The following is a 15,998-nucleotide window of genomic DNA, read 5'->3' as shown; positions in this document are numbered from 1 at the left end:
GGCAAGTTCACGGCTCTGGGGACGGATGAGAGCCCCTGGGCGTCAGCTGTGAGGAGCAGGGGGGCGGAGTCGGAGGCACAGGGTGGCCTCAGGTCGACCTCAGGAGGGAAGAGGGGCGCGCGCAGGCTCAGGCTGGTGCAGGAGGCTGATACCGACGACAGGGAACTGGGGATCGCAGGGGTGTCCCACGCTTACCAGATGGGGGCATATTACTGAGAAATCAGACAGTCCCTCACTAGCAGCTCCAGAGGACGAATGAAGGACGCACAAAGAAGCACTAAACCTAGCAGGGAGTGGGGGGGGGCTGAGTTCTTGGCCCAGATCTGTCACCATGTCATGCATGTCACTTACACTCCCTGGGTTGTCTCCAGACGCTCGTACTCAAGGACGACACGAAAGCATCTGAACTTGCCCTCTCACAGCAAACAGATCAACGCTGAGGCCTGGGGGCAGGTGTCAAATGGTGTCTGATGAACCCTCGAAAACTTCACAGTTAATAAAGCGACTCCACTCCATGGAAGTTCGCACCCGCACCAGGCCATGCTCCTGGCTCCAACATGGGCAGGGGTTCCTGACGTTGTTCAGTGAGCGTAGCTACACTCACAGCCTCACACACTCGGGTAGACAGGGCACCTGGATGTGTAGACACGGACCCCAAATGCTTGGGTAAGAACTAATGCCTCAGGAGAACCTTAGGCCTGTGGTGGTCGTAGCAGAACCACAGAGACTCAGCACTGAGGCCGGACCCTCCTGCTCCAGCCTGGGCTGGGGTCACCCCTACCGGGAGTTGCACGAGACATCCTACATAAAAGGAAAATGGAAAAGCCGTAGCCTCCATGACAGAGAAGTATTCATAACACTTCCCTCACCCAAATCAGACTCCGGTAACCCTATCTTAACCTAAAAACAATTATCCCCAGAATATAAAAGTCTCTTAGCGTTCCTTCTCGAAGTCTGAAATACTTAACAATTCCGCGATTTGCACACCAAGCCCCCAAACTATTTTTATGCTCAATTCTGTGAGTTCCTTGACGATACAAAGTGGGTCTTATGCATCTGTCTGCCTCCTGTGGCGGCAGAGTGTCTGTCAGAGACTGGACATTCAGTACATGTTGTTGAATGTTCACTAGAAACCCCTTATGACCCAGATGCCACATATTTATCTGGACTGTGCCCACACCCCTGCCCCACGCTGCCACTGTAGTCAGGGGTCACCCAGCCGGGAAAGTAACTTAAGGGGAAAGGTGATGATTATTAGCTCATGAAATGTTCCTGAGCAACAAGGAGAACTATTTTAAACAGGCCTGAAGTCGTTGACATAATGAAGAATACAGAAAGGAAAAAAAAAAAAAAATCAACCCTCTCTTTTCTCCCTAGGACTCGGGAACTTCTTACCAGAGTGGTGAACTTCCGCGGTCCTCCCCGGCCGTCCTAGCAGGAGTGCGGAGAGCGCCCGGCGAGCCGGGGAGATACGTTTTCCATTTGCGCCAGTGAAGATCTGTCGTTGGCGTAAAACCTGTCCGCCTGCAGTTCTGCTGGGCGTGGGAAGTTAGGGGAGAATCCACAGTGTTCTGCAAGCAAACACACAAAAGCCCTGTCTTACTCCTTTCCTCGTCCGGGACCGGGCTCTTCGGCCTCCCGGCCGCGACCCCCCAGGGAAGCTTCCTTGGGGCTTGTGTGTACAGCCATGGGCGGCAACATTGCGAGCGACGCCCCTTTTCCTTTCTTTTTCTTTTTTTTCAAACACGTGGGAACGAAGCTGGTGGAGGTCTGAGGGATCATTACAGGGAAACAGGCCTCCACGCTGGGGAGGGAGCACGTGGATTCCTGCGGGCAGCAACTACGCTGCGTCCGGTGATCACACCCTTTAGTTCATGAGGCCGTGGGGAGAAACCACTATCCAAACAAGATGGCGGCTCTATATTTGCTTTGTAAGCAAAAGGCATGTATCATAGTTGCGTCTAAAATAGTGTCCACATCTTTACCAAAGGCACTGAATTTTACCCGTTTTTATGACCTGGTGGCCCCCCCCTTCCTCGGGAGGCATTGCAGGTGCCCCCCACGCCACGCTCATTCTTTCTCCTGAAAATACATCCGTTGTCTGTACTATAAAATGATGCCTGCGACTTTGTGGTGATATTATCCCGAGTTTAACAGTGAAATAAGAAAATAAAACTATTAATAAGCAAAGACTGTGGTGTGCTTGCTCTGCGATCGCCACGGCACCGGCCGCCTACCGTGAGAAAGGGAGAGCGCGCAGAAGGGCTCATTCTTGAAGAGGCCCGTGTGTGCCCTGACTGCTCTTTCTTTTTTATATGCACTAGAATTTTCTTCAGCAACCAAGACGGCTGCTGTCCTTACCCCGAACACTCACAATGACGTGTTTAGGGGTGTGTAGTAAGCACGCATAAAATCTATCTGCACACACAGTCCTTATTCCAAGAGTGTAGGTGGGGAAACGTACTGCTCTCTAGATAAATACATTAACAAGGGGTTTTATTGTCCTCCTTTCAAAAACAAACAAACAAACCGCTTATCTTTTTGTTCCCCCCTTTTTTAGAGTTGTTTGTTCATTTGCTTGGACCCATCAGCATTGTTTTCCTACCAAAAATAAAAATCAATCACTGTATTTCATTACATTGCCTTTAAAATTATTACAAGTGTAGGTACAAACGGAAGTCACTCTTAGCAAGAGACGTGAATTTTTTTTTTTTTTTAATGTCTTGCTTGGCTAATTTAGGGCTTTGTGCACGGCATGTACCATACACACCAAACACTGCCTCTTCAGTGTGGAAGCTTCCGGACTTCCACCTTGCGAGTGAAAGCAAGAAAATGTTTTCTGAATCTCTCTCAATCCTTTGTCATTAATTAAATCCTCATTTTGGGTTTACAATTTGGGCACGTGCTCTCTGGACCCTAGGACAACCCTGTCTGATCCGACATACCCTTTTATGATGATTCCCACGGAGATCCATGCAAATTGCCAGAAAATGAGCTACTTTTCTTACACCCGATGATGACAGGCAGTTTTACGTGAAATCAATACTGAGATTGAGTAAGAAAAGTTTTCTGTTGTACCGAAGTCTTCCATAATTTGTTACATAAATTTATTAGATATAACCTGTAACTACAGGGGAAAAAACAACAATGGCTGAGAGTATGGAAAAAATAAATGAAGCATAAGAATATGTTAAAGTTGGAAAGATCAACCAGGCACGAGCTGGTTTTTAACTGAGAGGTACACTGGAAGGAAATGAGAAATAGCTTTTGGGAGGAATTGCTACTTCTTAATCTGAATGGTTACAGGGGAAGCAATTTTATAAAAACAGAACTCTGCTCTCTTGACCTCAATTAATCCAAGGATTAGAACCTAGCTGGACTGATCAAAAACTTTCCAGGAGAATTTTTAGTTTGGGGGATAGAGACTCTGGGGCCCATCCTCTCTCACGCAGCCATGACTGGGACACACTAGCTCGCAGCCATGTCTTACATAGTCTGTGTCATAGGAACACATCAGAAACTGAAATGGAAAAACAGTGAGAGTAATCAGACTCGAGAGACAAGAGAAAGATGCCATTACCCCTGATTTCCCCAAGGTCCGGCGCATCTCCACACTTCTCCCAAGCAGGGTTGTTCGGATGTATTTTGTCTGTCCCGGGTAGTCATCAAATAAATTTAACAGTTTAGTTTAAAGGCACTGGGTTAAGTATCTATTACTTGTAACTAAACAGGACTACCCACTGCAAGTTGAGTGAATTAGTTAACACAAATGTTTGTGAAATCTTAAACTAAATTGTTTCAGTGAGAAAATGGGATTGGTCATTTGGGCTTCATTGACCATTCAGCTGATTTAAATATTCCCACAATTAATTAAATTTTTATTTGAATTATTTTTTTATTAAAATTATACTTCACAGAGTCAAGTGTTAGAAGAGGGTGCACGTAGCACTTATCTGGAAGAGACATGCCACCAGCCAGAGCGCCGACAGAGCTGTGAAAGGAATGCAGCCAGCTCCTTCCTTGGTCTAATTATGGTCTTTCTCAGGCATTTTTGCACACCACCCTTCACCCTGATTCCCTCTTCAGTTTTTTGGAGATGCCCCGTGTATCTTCCAGTGGAACTCGTTACTCTCTAAGAGAATTAACCAACAGCATTCACATTATTAAAGGGCAAAGCTAATTAGTAATTCGTAAGAAGCAGTAATTGTCGAAGATGGGTTCTCATCTGAGTTCTAGGAGGACGCTGATGAGAATCATGTTGGAAACGAGGGTCTCAGATTGTGGGAACTCACTTTCCTCAGCACTGCTTTATAAACAGAGTATTCAAACCTTGGTTCGTAAGAGAATTGGCAACTTAATCTTACAACAGAGCAGAAGGAGGGCTGACTTCAGACCACAATGCTAGAGAGACATGCCCCTTAGGTTTGCATTCCTCACTCTGTCCTCCACGCTGCGACTTTGCCTATTCTGATACCAATCGCTTGCCCGTTTGCTACTGGAAAATACTGGAGCAATCAGAAATCTCTGTCGGGGAAAAAAATCCATGCTTCCACAGGATAGACATTTTATAGGATCCAGAGGTTGCCCTGAATATGCTGATGAGTACAGGACCCCATCACCATGCCCGTGCTCTGAGCAGCAGGCGCCCCAAAAGCAGGACGGGCTGGCCAACACAGAAGCTGAGAGTGACAACAGTTATGCTGCCGTCTACTTCTATCACCTTTCTGATGGGCATCTTTGTCTTCTTAATTCTCCGAAATCATTACATCAGGGGTCTCTGTACTGAATTTCTCTTCATTCTAGACAGTGCAATGCAGTGGGGAAGTTTTTAATAAAAAGTCACTATTAATGCTCTGGATTCACTAAATGGCGTTTCTCATAATATCTTGTTTGTAAATGATGTATCTACCATAGTTAGTCCTTAATTCATTTTACAAATTGTTCTTTTCCATAAAGAAAAAAAACATGGATTTTGAATTTTAAATGATCTTACTTATTGGGTTTGGAGGAAAGATAGGCTGGGCATGGATTTGACTTAATCCCAGGCAGTGTTTACTTCATGACTAATACTTACTGCCCCTTCTCTTAACTAACTTACCTTTCTGAGTCAAACCATTCTCCCCTGAGCAATTAATTCACAAAGATGACAACTATGGAATTTGTCCTGCTACAGACAGCCACGTACAAGCCAGGAAAACAGATAGAAAGCAGTGGTAATTGTATACTCATACACTTGCCATAGGAATGATTCTTTGACATTTAGTTCCATAAGGCCAATGAAATTTTAATAATAATCTATTCCAGGAAATTGTTGGCACATGGACACAAACAGATCTCTAGTGACACAACCCCCAACCCTGGCTTCTGAACACGAAGGGCCTTTAGAAATCAGACCACGTTCGTGGAGTCCACCAGCAGGGACAGCTATATTTAGAAATAGTTGACTACACTGTCATGCTATCTGGGTTAGCCTGAAATGGGAAGTCAGTAGAGGCTCTGACTAAGCCTAGAGGAAGGTCGTAAGCAGCAGAGATTGCAAAGGAGAACCCCCACTACCCACCAGCTGCAGTGAGTAACTTTAACTGTGGCGTCACGGACAAGGGCCGCCTCTGAAATTCACTTCAGAATGACAGAAAAAGGCCAGGCCTTTGCCACTGAGCCAGAAGTGAAGTACTTTCCCAGTAGCGTTGGAGGAGATCACCCCCAGCCCTGTCATGGAACCCACGACTCAGCTCTGGTTCTTCACAGCAGTAGTGGGAGCACATGTGGGGCGGTGACCAGACACGTGGGGGCCCCCCCACATCCCTGCCCCCACCCGCCAATCCACACACCCACCAGCTTCACGATCAGACACACTAGAGACTTCTGGAAAATCCACGTAGGCAACCTGCCCAAACTGCCTCCCTTTTTGGTTGTATCAGAAACAAAACACGCATACCTGAGTGCTCCTTATCGAGGTGGGAAACTCTGTTAATACGCCAACCTTTCTCTCTGCTCTGCTCTCCCCACCACCAAACCCCAGTGCCCTTCCTCATGCCTTACGTGTCCCTTTACCCCGAAGTTAAGTCTCCCCTTGTTGACACCAAATATATAAGCTTCATATATACTTTCTAATTCGACTTAAGACCTTCCCACCTCTGAAGTTCCAGAAATGATTTTGTGTACTGTCAAGCGAGAGCTCGTTGTGTTAGCTAAGCATTGCAAACAGAAGTGACTTTGACTTAGAAGCTAGAACCAATGTGTAAAAACAGAGATATGAAGAAAAATAAAAAGAAAATAAACACTCACTGTTTTTCAAGAGATAATGGGTTCCTCTGTTTTCTTTCAGGATTCCAAAGTATGACTAGGATCTTAATGCACTCCGAAGTTTGAGCATTCCTGGGTGAAATAACATAAATCCTTTAGTTGGAAGAGACACTCTAAGTATTCTCCAAATTTATACTCCATGCAAGGGTCCCTCCTTCTATAGCACCCTTGATGGCTCACCCCCCAGATTCTGTGCAAATAATTCCAATGACAAGAAGCTCCTTAAGAAAAGAAGACCACTTGTATTTAGAGACTTCTAATTGTTTTGTTACACTTTATCCACTGGCGGTAGCCTTCCCCTCTAGGGCACTGATCTTCCGCTGGGGTATGTGCATATCAGTGTGGCTACATGAGGACTTTCCAGAGAGCACTAGAATATGGAAGCCATTTGCCCGATTCTCAACTGTCACAGGTACTCCTCAAAGCTGACCTACCTAAAAGATCATCTCCTCCTTTCCACCTGCCTTTCTCACTTTACCTGACATGCGTCTCACCCAGCCTGAATCTCACTCGTGTGTGCAAATAATCTGTACAACACACAAAAGGACGGCTTTAAAGTGCACAGCTCCTCAGACACTGTCCTGTACCAGAAACGCAAATAGCGCTTCAAAGAAACACTGAAGACAGCAGTGGCTTATTTTATTCAGAGAACAAACTTATACTAAAGGTCCGTGCTTCTATCTATCCATCCACATGTACATCAGTCCATCTGTCCGTCCGTCCATCCATCCATTTATCCATTCACTAATCCAGTCATGAATTAGAATTCAAAGGTGACATAGTTGTCATAAGAACTGTATGACCGCATTTATTTAAATTGGAAAATTAGATCAGGTTTTTTCTAACAAAGAAAATGAATCTGGTTGATTAGCAATGAGGATTGCTTTTGCCAAGTGGATTATAAGGTATGTATTTTCCATAAGGTGAATGAAAAAATCTATACTACAAAGTTGGGGTTTTTTAAAGATTTTATTTGTTGAGAGAGAGAGAGAGCGTAAGTTCATGCAAGCAGGGGAAAGGGGAGAGGGAGAGAGAAAATCTCAAGCAAACTCCCCACTGAGCAGGGAGTCCGAGGTAGGGCTCGATCTCATGACACTGGTATCATGACCTGAGCCAAAATCAAGAGTCAGCCACTCAACCGACTGAGCCACCCAGGTGCCCCCAAAGTTTTGATTAAAAATATGTTTAATGAACAGAGATCATATGGCATGTGCAGGAAATTACATCCTTTGAACTTATATTGAAACTATTTACAGACAAAAATATGCAAGAGGCATATAGCTTTTAAAATTTTATGTAAATGGGGGGCAGTGAAACAGAAGACAGAAGATGAAGCCCCCTCATCCATATGGCACATCCCTGAATATCTGAAGACAACTCTCATTTCTCCCACACCACTCACTCTCCACTTCAGACCTCCTTGACAGCCTGAGCCATCCCTCATAGCTCACGGTCAAGGGCACCACTGAGCAGGGAAGGCACGAGCGATCCCGGCAAGTCCCAGCTCTGCCTCTCCGGGGGCCCTGCTCATACCCCCACCCAGACCTCATGATAACAGGCTCGGCAGCTGGCTGGTCCAACCTCACTGCCCACAGAAAGGCAGCCAACCAAAGACAAGGCCTGGGCCATCCTCTAAGGAGCACAGTTTACACCGACCACACTTTGCTTCCCTGACTCCAGCGAATGTCGTGAGTCAGAGGCGCCCAGTCTGCCCCAAGGCACGATCGACAAGCAGAAGAAAGCCAAAAAGTAGGAGCCCGTGAAGAAGGGAGGCTGAAGGGAGGTGTGTGTGTCCACCGATGCTGAGATGCATGGGTCCAGAAGCAAGACCATTGATGATGTGGTTAGAGTCAGTGGCATTTTAAATGCAGTGACATCACACATGGGGAAGGCTCTGATTTTGTGAGGGTAAAGGCTGTTATGCTCTCAGCTTCTTTCAACCCCTTACTTTCTCTGTCACCACCACAGCATCCCCCCCCCCCGTCCTGGCCAAATTTTGTGCCTGAACCTATAGGTTTCCGTAAGTCCCCCCTCAAGGCAAAGGACGAGGCAAAGTAACAAAGAGTCAAAATCTGAACTTCTGAGCTTCCGTGGAGATTTTTAACCAACCTGCATGAGAAAAAGACATCTTCAAAGCCACAGCTTTCCAAAGAAACAGAGAGAGAGAGAGAAATGTTCTGGGAAATTCTAAAACCTCCCCTGGGCTCCTGCCCACGGCCATCTGCCTCTAGGCCCCCACGCCTGTTGCTCACGAGTTTCTGTGAGGCCACAGCTCACGGGCTCCTGCTGTCAGCTGAGCTGGGTCCTCAAGCAGCATCAGGGCTGAGCCTTCACGGGGGCCCGCGGGAGCCCCATCTTCCTGCCACCTGTATCTAGTATTTTCTTCTCCGGCCTGTAGCTGACCACTGTTGTTCGCTTGTTCATTTCTGGTTCACAACTCTGGCTCCTTTTCAGCTCGGCTGCAAGTCTCTGTTTCCTGTCTGATAAAGGACAGAGCAGAGGTCAGTGCGGAGAGGAAAGCACCAAGAACAGTCTTCTCTCCTGGCTCAGGAACCCACAGCCCCAGGCCCTTCAGGCTCATATGGATGACAGAACGTTCGAGCATTTCTCTGGGAAGCACAGAGCTTTCCAAAGGCTCCAAAATTGCATTTCGTACAGGGTGTCATAGTTTACATGGTGGAATGGGATGTATGGTTAAGTCTGCCCAGAATGAAGGGGAAGGTCTCCAGAATTCTCACCGTCCCAAAGGCTCGTAGCTGAAGCCACACTCTAGGGCTTGGCTATACATGCCCTGTCTCCATATTTTGCAGTGGGGGCTTCAAGGAACAGCACAGTGGGAATGTTCCCGAGTTCAGAGTGCCCATGTCGAGCAACAGGAGAAAGGGCAAACTGGCTTTAGGATAATCTGTTTTGGGCGGCGACTGAAGTTGGGGACTGAGTTGCCCAGAATTCTCTAGCGACCACCAACAGGAGAGAAAGAGCCTGGAGGAGTTTCCTGAGGTACAAGTGAAGCTCGCTTTAGCCCCGTGCCTTTAGCTTACTGCCATTTCCACCCACTACCGTGGGGCCACTTCATGGAAAAGCAAGTACCCCTGCTCTTAACTAACCAACTCCGTGCAGCCTTCCCTAGGCCACCTCCCCAAAATGGCACCTTCCCACCCCGCGCTCAATTTACCCCACTTTATGCTTCTTCACAGCACTTATAACTTCACACATTTTTAGAAGATTTATTCTTTTATTTGAGGGGGGGAGCAGGGGGAGGGACAGAGGGAGAGGGAGAGAGAGACTCTCCAGCAGACTCCTTGCTCAGCCGGGAGCCCGACACAGGGCTCAATCCCACAACCCTGAGATCATGACCTGAGCCGAAACCAAGAGTCAGACACCTAACGAACTGAGCCACCCAGGCGCTCCTACTTCACACATTTTTAAATGCACTTATTGCCTGTCTCCCCTCACTGAATGTAAACTCCATGGAAACAGGGTTTTTGTTTGTTTTCCTGTCTCTCCACCACCCCAGGTGCGTATAGAGCCTAGAAAAGCTCTTTGATACGTGTCAGGCACTTAAAATGTATTTGTTAGGTGAATGAATAGACTAAAATCTAACAGCCTGTCTTCTTACTTCCACGATTCAATTGATTTGAATTATTCTTTCAGTAGATATACTTCCCTATCTAATGTGTGATCAATAATTCCTCAAGCAGAAATCTAATAGGATCTCCAGCCTTTCATGCTACCCACACGAAACAACGCTCCCCATCCCCCAGTCAAGGCCTTTCTGTGCAGGACATGCTATGATTTCTGCTATTTTTGTTCTTATTTCTAAGGCTCTAGAAATAACAAAGAGCTCATTGCAATGAAAGCTTAGGAAACATTTAATATCACATATTGGATGGTGATGTGAATTTTCACATGGTCTAGATACATTTTCAGGTCTTTAGTATAATGTTTTACATTTCTTTCCAGTGTAAACACTAAAGTATACTCATATTTGGAAAATTTCTCCACGACTATGTAAAATGTTCATATAGTATACTTAGATATTGATGATTTTTCATATATATAGATTTATGTATAGCTATGTATATATAAGTACATATATTTTAAAATATGAATATATAAATGTATTTATATGACATAAATATAAATATATATTATATATTCAATATACACACGTATATATATATTTGAATTCCTCAATTTTGATACTATCGTCTTTTTCCTTTCATCCTTCAAACTTCAAACTATTCAGTAAGCCACCAAATGGTTATGTCTTTCTCCTGCCTTAAAGTTATTTGAACTTGAAGCCGGTTCAACAACAAAACCAATGGTGAGTTCTGTAATATCCTTCACATCCCGCATTTTCTTCTTATGCTTGTAAATTATTACTCCGAAAAAAAAAGTAATAACTCTGCCTCTTCCCCTAGAGCCCCCACACCTCCAGCAGCCGAATCCAGATGCACATTCCAATTAAATCTCCCAGGCCGGTCATCTGGGGGTCCCACACTCCCCACCCTGGCTGAGACTTTTTCTTATATTTCATGGCCACTGACTTGTCCTTCCCCGAATCCTTTGTACTCCAGGGAATACATGGGAATCAGCCATTTCTCTCTTCTCTCTAAAGAAGTAAAGTCCAGTTACTTAAATGTACTTTGCCTTTACAAGAGAAAGATAAGGCTTTAGACACCTGGAAAGTGATATGGAATGAGAAGGGTACATACGTGCACACAAACCCATCACATGGGCTCGGTGCAGCTACGAGGCAGCCCCAGCCTTACATCTGAAATGAGTCCTTGTGTTTTGTTTGTTTTCAGGCTTATTTTTGGTTTCTTTTGTTTCACCTCATCTGGCGTTTCTGTGTCGTCATTTCCAGACAAGGGAAGAGAAATGCAAACTACAACAACTTATATTCAAACATCTTTTCATTGCCCTTTTTGGGAGGTTCTTTGGTCTTTTTCCCCCAGTTCCTTCTTGGTCCACGTACGTACTGACCTAGAAGAAACACCTACTAAATTACTTCACAACAAGACGGGAGTTAGTTACTGTTTCTGCCATTTTATTCTTATTGCTCGGTAGGTCAGAGACCAACATGAACCTCCTGGATTAAAGTCAAGGTGTTGGCAGGGCTCCATGCCTTCCCGAGGGGCTGAGGGAGAAGCCATGGCTTTTCCCATTCTAGATGCTCCCCGCATTCCCTGGCCGGTGGCACCGTCCCCCTTCAAAGCCAACAATCTCATCACCTCTGTTTCCACACCTACCTCTGTTTCTCTGAGTCTGACGCTGAGCCTCCCTCTTCCACTGATAAGGACTCTGATGATTAAATTGGACCACCCAGATAATCCACGTTAACCTCCCCATTTTAAGGCACTTAATTGAATCACTTTAAAATCCCTTCTGCCACGTAAAGTAAAACATTGATAGGTTCCAGGAACGAGGCCATGGACATCTCTGGGGGCCGTTCTTCCGCCTAACGAAAGTGGTAACGTGGCAGGCACCCTCCCACCCCCCCCAGGAAGGACAGACATTTGTACTTCAAAAGAAAAGCCTACGACATGTGGATTTCTAAAACCTGGAACTCAAGGCGTGCCATCATTGGGGTGTGAAAGAGGAACTTAGGAGAGGGTGGGATCCTCCTAGTGTGTTAAAAATTATACAGAAATATCTGTCTCAGTGACATTGTGCACAGACAGGATGACAAGGTCTAGGCTCTATGGCTGCTCTGTAATGATTTATAACACGAAATGTACGTAAATTCTCCTGTTCACTGAAAGAGCATACATTAGGTTTGAAGAGAGCCAGCATGCTCTGAAAGCCCATAACGAGCTTCCCAAATCCTCAGAGTTCGTTTTTACTACTAAGTGCCAGTTTTTCGTAAAAGAATCCTCAAAACTGTGTAGATACATTTGCCGTAATGACATAGGGTGGCCGCCGTTGTGTGGGAGGCCTGCGATGGGCAAGGCGCTTTGCTAACACATTTGCATCCTACGTATTCCGCCTACATTGCTAGGAGACATTTAGTCCACAAAAAGGAAACTGAGTCTCAGGAAAATCATTTGCCCAAGATGACACATTTATGACCTGGCTGAGCTAGAATCCAGATACTGGTCTGATTCTAAAGGCTTCTTAACTCCTCTTCCGTGAGGTGCCATGGATTCCGTGTGTGGGTCCCTTCACAGCCCCCAAGCCCATTTTGTCATCATTCCTCTCACTTCCTCTACTTTTCCTGAGCAATGCTCTTTAGGTCATATTCATAACCAGTATAACCCACTTCTGAGCTCGGTGGCAGGGCCTAGGAATGAAATCCGGTGAGTGCAAAGGACGCATGGACACAGGGCACATGGACATAAGGTTGGGCATGGCTGGGTCACAGAACTGAGACTCATTCTGCCCCAGGATGGCTTCCACGAGCCCAGGCTCCCACGGGCTCTGGACTTCGTGTCTGCCAGCAAGCCCCCATATGTCCCGTGACTGTTGCCTCGCGTCTTTGTCTAGCCTCTGACCCTGGGTGGGCCGACGTCTCCCTGGGCCCCTGACCCTTCACACTGTGCCTGAAGAATCCCCATTGTCGGCTCCCGGCCCTACAGGACGACGAACACACAGGCTTCCCCAGCTGGCTGCCCCCACGTCATCACGTGCCTGTGGCTTCGGCTTATCTGTCAAGGCCCCAGCCACTTGTCTCCCCGGCTGCCCAGGGCGCTGGCTTTGAGCCAACAGTGCATATTAAACAAGAAGAATGATAGAATGTAAAGTTCAGAAAAATGTATTTTTTCTTTAGTGTAGAACAAGTCTATGATTTAAAAATGTAGGCAAACCATTCATTTAAACCACTTCTCTCTCTGACATGAAAATAGGGATAATACAATTACAGGTGTTGCATTGTTTTGTTTTATTGTTTGTCTTAGTGAGGGGTGGGGGCACGGCTCCTGGAGATGAGAAAAGAATTAATGTACTGCACGTGTTCTAGGACTCCCACGCTTTTCCTGGTTTCGCAGGCTTCTGAAATTGACTGTATCATAAAAACCCAGTTGTCCAGTTGGGATTGTGATATGGTTATTATGTTACTTTGGTGGTTATGACTGGGAACGTGTCTGGACAATGACGACCACTTGCCGTCTGAGTCAACAAAACCACGAAAGGACCCTCAAGGAAAGGAGTCCGTGTTCTGGTCATCTGAAATCATTTTGACACCTGATAGAGGGAGAAGGGACCACGAGTCAAACTTGCAGAAGGAACATAGAGCAGGAAGAAAAGCCCAGCAGTCAACGAGGGCCATGCTTTTAGAAGTTGCGGCATCACCAAGGTTCCAGGGAGCCAACAGTGAGGGGAAAAAAGTGGACATCAGGGACTTTGATTCAGAAAAGCAGAACACTGAATGTCAAGCAGCTTTGGGAACGTGTGAAACAATTATTTTGCTTATAGTCCCTTCTTTACAGATGCATGAGAAAGATACATAGCTTAAATTCATACCTAGAGTCTGCAAGAGCTCTCTCACTAAACGTACGATGACAATATTCATGATGAAAAAGCTTGGGGTTCTGTAAACCTAAAACTGTTCTAAAATAAAAAGTTTCTTAAAAAAGCACTGGTTAACAGTAAAATGAAGGAAGTTTTCTGGTATATAAAACAATGTGCTCACATAGGATTTCACTCATATGTGGAAGTTAAGAAACAAAACAGATGAACATATGGGAGAGTAGAAAGAGAGAAGGAAACAAATCTTAAGAGACTCTTAAGGATAGAGAACAAACTGAGGGTTGATGGAGGGAAGTGGGAGGGGGATGGGCTAGATGGGGGATGGGGATTAAGGAGGGCACTTGTGATGAGCACTGGGTGTTGTCTGCAAGTGATGAATCACTGAATTCTACTCCTGAAACCAATATTTCACTACACATTAACTAACTAGAATTTAAATTAAAAATTTGAAAAGAAAAAATAAATAAAACTATTCCCTACATGGAAAAATTTTTTTTAAATTTCTAAAAAAGAACCAATGTGCTCACAATTAGTTACTTAGATTCAGTGAAATAGAGAATTTTATTTTTCATTTTGCATCATTTTGCCATTAGAGTTGACAGACAATAATTTCCTAAAACAAGAGATAGTGATTTTTAAAGTTTAATTTATGCTACTGTTTCCAGAAGGGGAAAAAAATCTGACTCCTTGCCTACTTTGCACCAAATAGAAAACTAAACTATCTTAACAGAAGAAAAGCTATTTGAAGGTAATAAAGTGTGATGTGACCATTAGTAGGTGAGTTTTGTGTTTCATATGTCTCCACACTAACAAGTCCCATGTTTGTGTTGGCCGTGAATAAGGCAAATCCGTTGGGAGCTGGATTTTGAGAATTCACCCACATTCATGAATGGAGACATACCTTGATATGACTCATTTGCTTTTTAATGTAGTTCAGGTGTAAATGAAGAGTATCTTTGATAATTACCAATTTCCTGAATATAAAATTTGTTCCACCTAAATTTCAATTAATGATGTTATGTGATCATTTCCCATAAATGCACTCATTTCCATCTGGCTGGGAGTCGGTTTGTGACTTAGAATGTTTCTAATTATGTAGTATTAATAGAGTGCCACCTCACAGCCAACAGAGAGTGTGACTCTTGCCTCGACACAGCCAGGAAACATTCTGCACGGCCGAAGTTTTCCCTCAAATCTCTCTCTTGCAGTTGTAACCAGAAACTCTGTTGTTAAATGCCATATGCTGCACTGTTGCTCAACGTTTGGCTTATGTAACTGACGGTTATTGGGCACGCTTGCTGCTCAGAGCAGAATCTGAGAAGCTGATAAGTGGTGGAGTGAGCTTGTAGTTATCTTGGGTCTAAAATATAATGATTTTTGTTTTTAAAAACCTCTTTTCAAGGTCATCCAATTAGCAAATATTTATTGGGAATTCACCATAAGCTGTGCACTCCTTTGTTAAGATCAATTAACAAGGGCAGGGAAATAACTCAATATTTATATTGGGTGAAATGTATAAAACCTTCCACAGAACTGCAAATTCAGAAACCATTAAGACAAGCAGTGACATCTGATCAAAGAAAGAGGTTTGTTGCCTATACCAGTGTGATCTGAGAAGCAATCAAATTCCCATCAAATTCAAAATATTTATCCAATATTTTTGTTGGCGCACGATGTCCACCTTTACCTGCATTCACTGTTTTAGGGCAAGGGTTTTGAAGTAGCCGTCCACGGAAAACTACGTCCCACAAACCGTGAAGAACTCATCACAAGAGCTGCACTACAAGAAACACTGAAGGGAATTCTTCCAGCTGGAAAAAAACTTTTTCTACTTGAACCAGGAAGAAATAAGCAGGAGCTAAGAATGTGTGTGTGTGTGTGTGTGTGTGTGTGTATAAAATACATATACAGGAAGAGGAGCAAATTTATACGTATATGTAAAAAGAAGAGAATGTTTACCGTTAACTTGAAAAAGTAACAATCATAATAACATGTAACACTTACAAGTAAAACATAGCACAGCAATGCTAACAACCAGAGGGCGATAAATGAATGCAAAGAGCCTTCAAGTGGTTTATGGTTTACAAGTAGTAAAAATAATATATTCCATGCAACTCTAGGCATAGGGCAAATACTGACTCTCTAGAGTAACTAGAGACTGAATTCAAGTAATTATGTATTCCTTCGTACACGTATATTGAAATAGATGTAGATACCTAACT

The 15,998-nt window shown here is 44.6% G+C and overlaps 1 protein-coding gene across 8 annotated transcripts in view; it reads right to left on the bottom strand.

Annotated features, from left to right (window-relative positions):
• LOC113258946 (zinc finger protein 37A-like) overlaps positions 1-15,998 on the bottom strand; it is a 73,306-nt gene that overhangs the window by 3,496 nt on the left and 53,812 nt on the right. For 4 of the 8 annotated variants that reach the window (XR_007190047.2, XR_007190048.2, XR_006410064.3 and 1 more), the window contains exons 6-10: positions 8,559-8,786; positions 6,289-6,378; positions 3,581-3,649; positions 2,946-3,127; positions 1,396-1,571 (exon numbers count right to left, since the gene is read on the bottom strand). Coding sequence is in view for 1 of the 8 variants with exons in the window: in XM_057308546.1 (XP_057164529.1) it covers positions 8,623-8,786 (164 nt within the window). In the remaining 7 variants the exon portion in view is untranslated. Of the gene's footprint in view, positions 1-1,395; positions 1,572-2,945; positions 3,128-3,580; positions 3,650-6,288; positions 6,379-7,256; positions 8,787-15,998 lie in introns of those variants that run through there. The other 4 variants (XR_008958014.1, XR_007190045.2, XR_006410066.3 and 1 more) reach the window with 3 other exon arrangements.

The sequence above is a fragment of the Ursus arctos genome, unplaced genomic scaffold (assembly GCF_023065955.2).
Source record: "Ursus arctos isolate Adak ecotype North America unplaced genomic scaffold, UrsArc2.0 scaffold_7, whole genome shotgun sequence".
NCBI lineage: Eukaryota > Metazoa > Chordata > Mammalia > Carnivora > Ursidae > Ursus > Ursus arctos.
The sequence above is the reverse complement of the archived record's forward strand: the minus strand, read 5'-3'. Positions and strand labels throughout refer to the sequence as shown.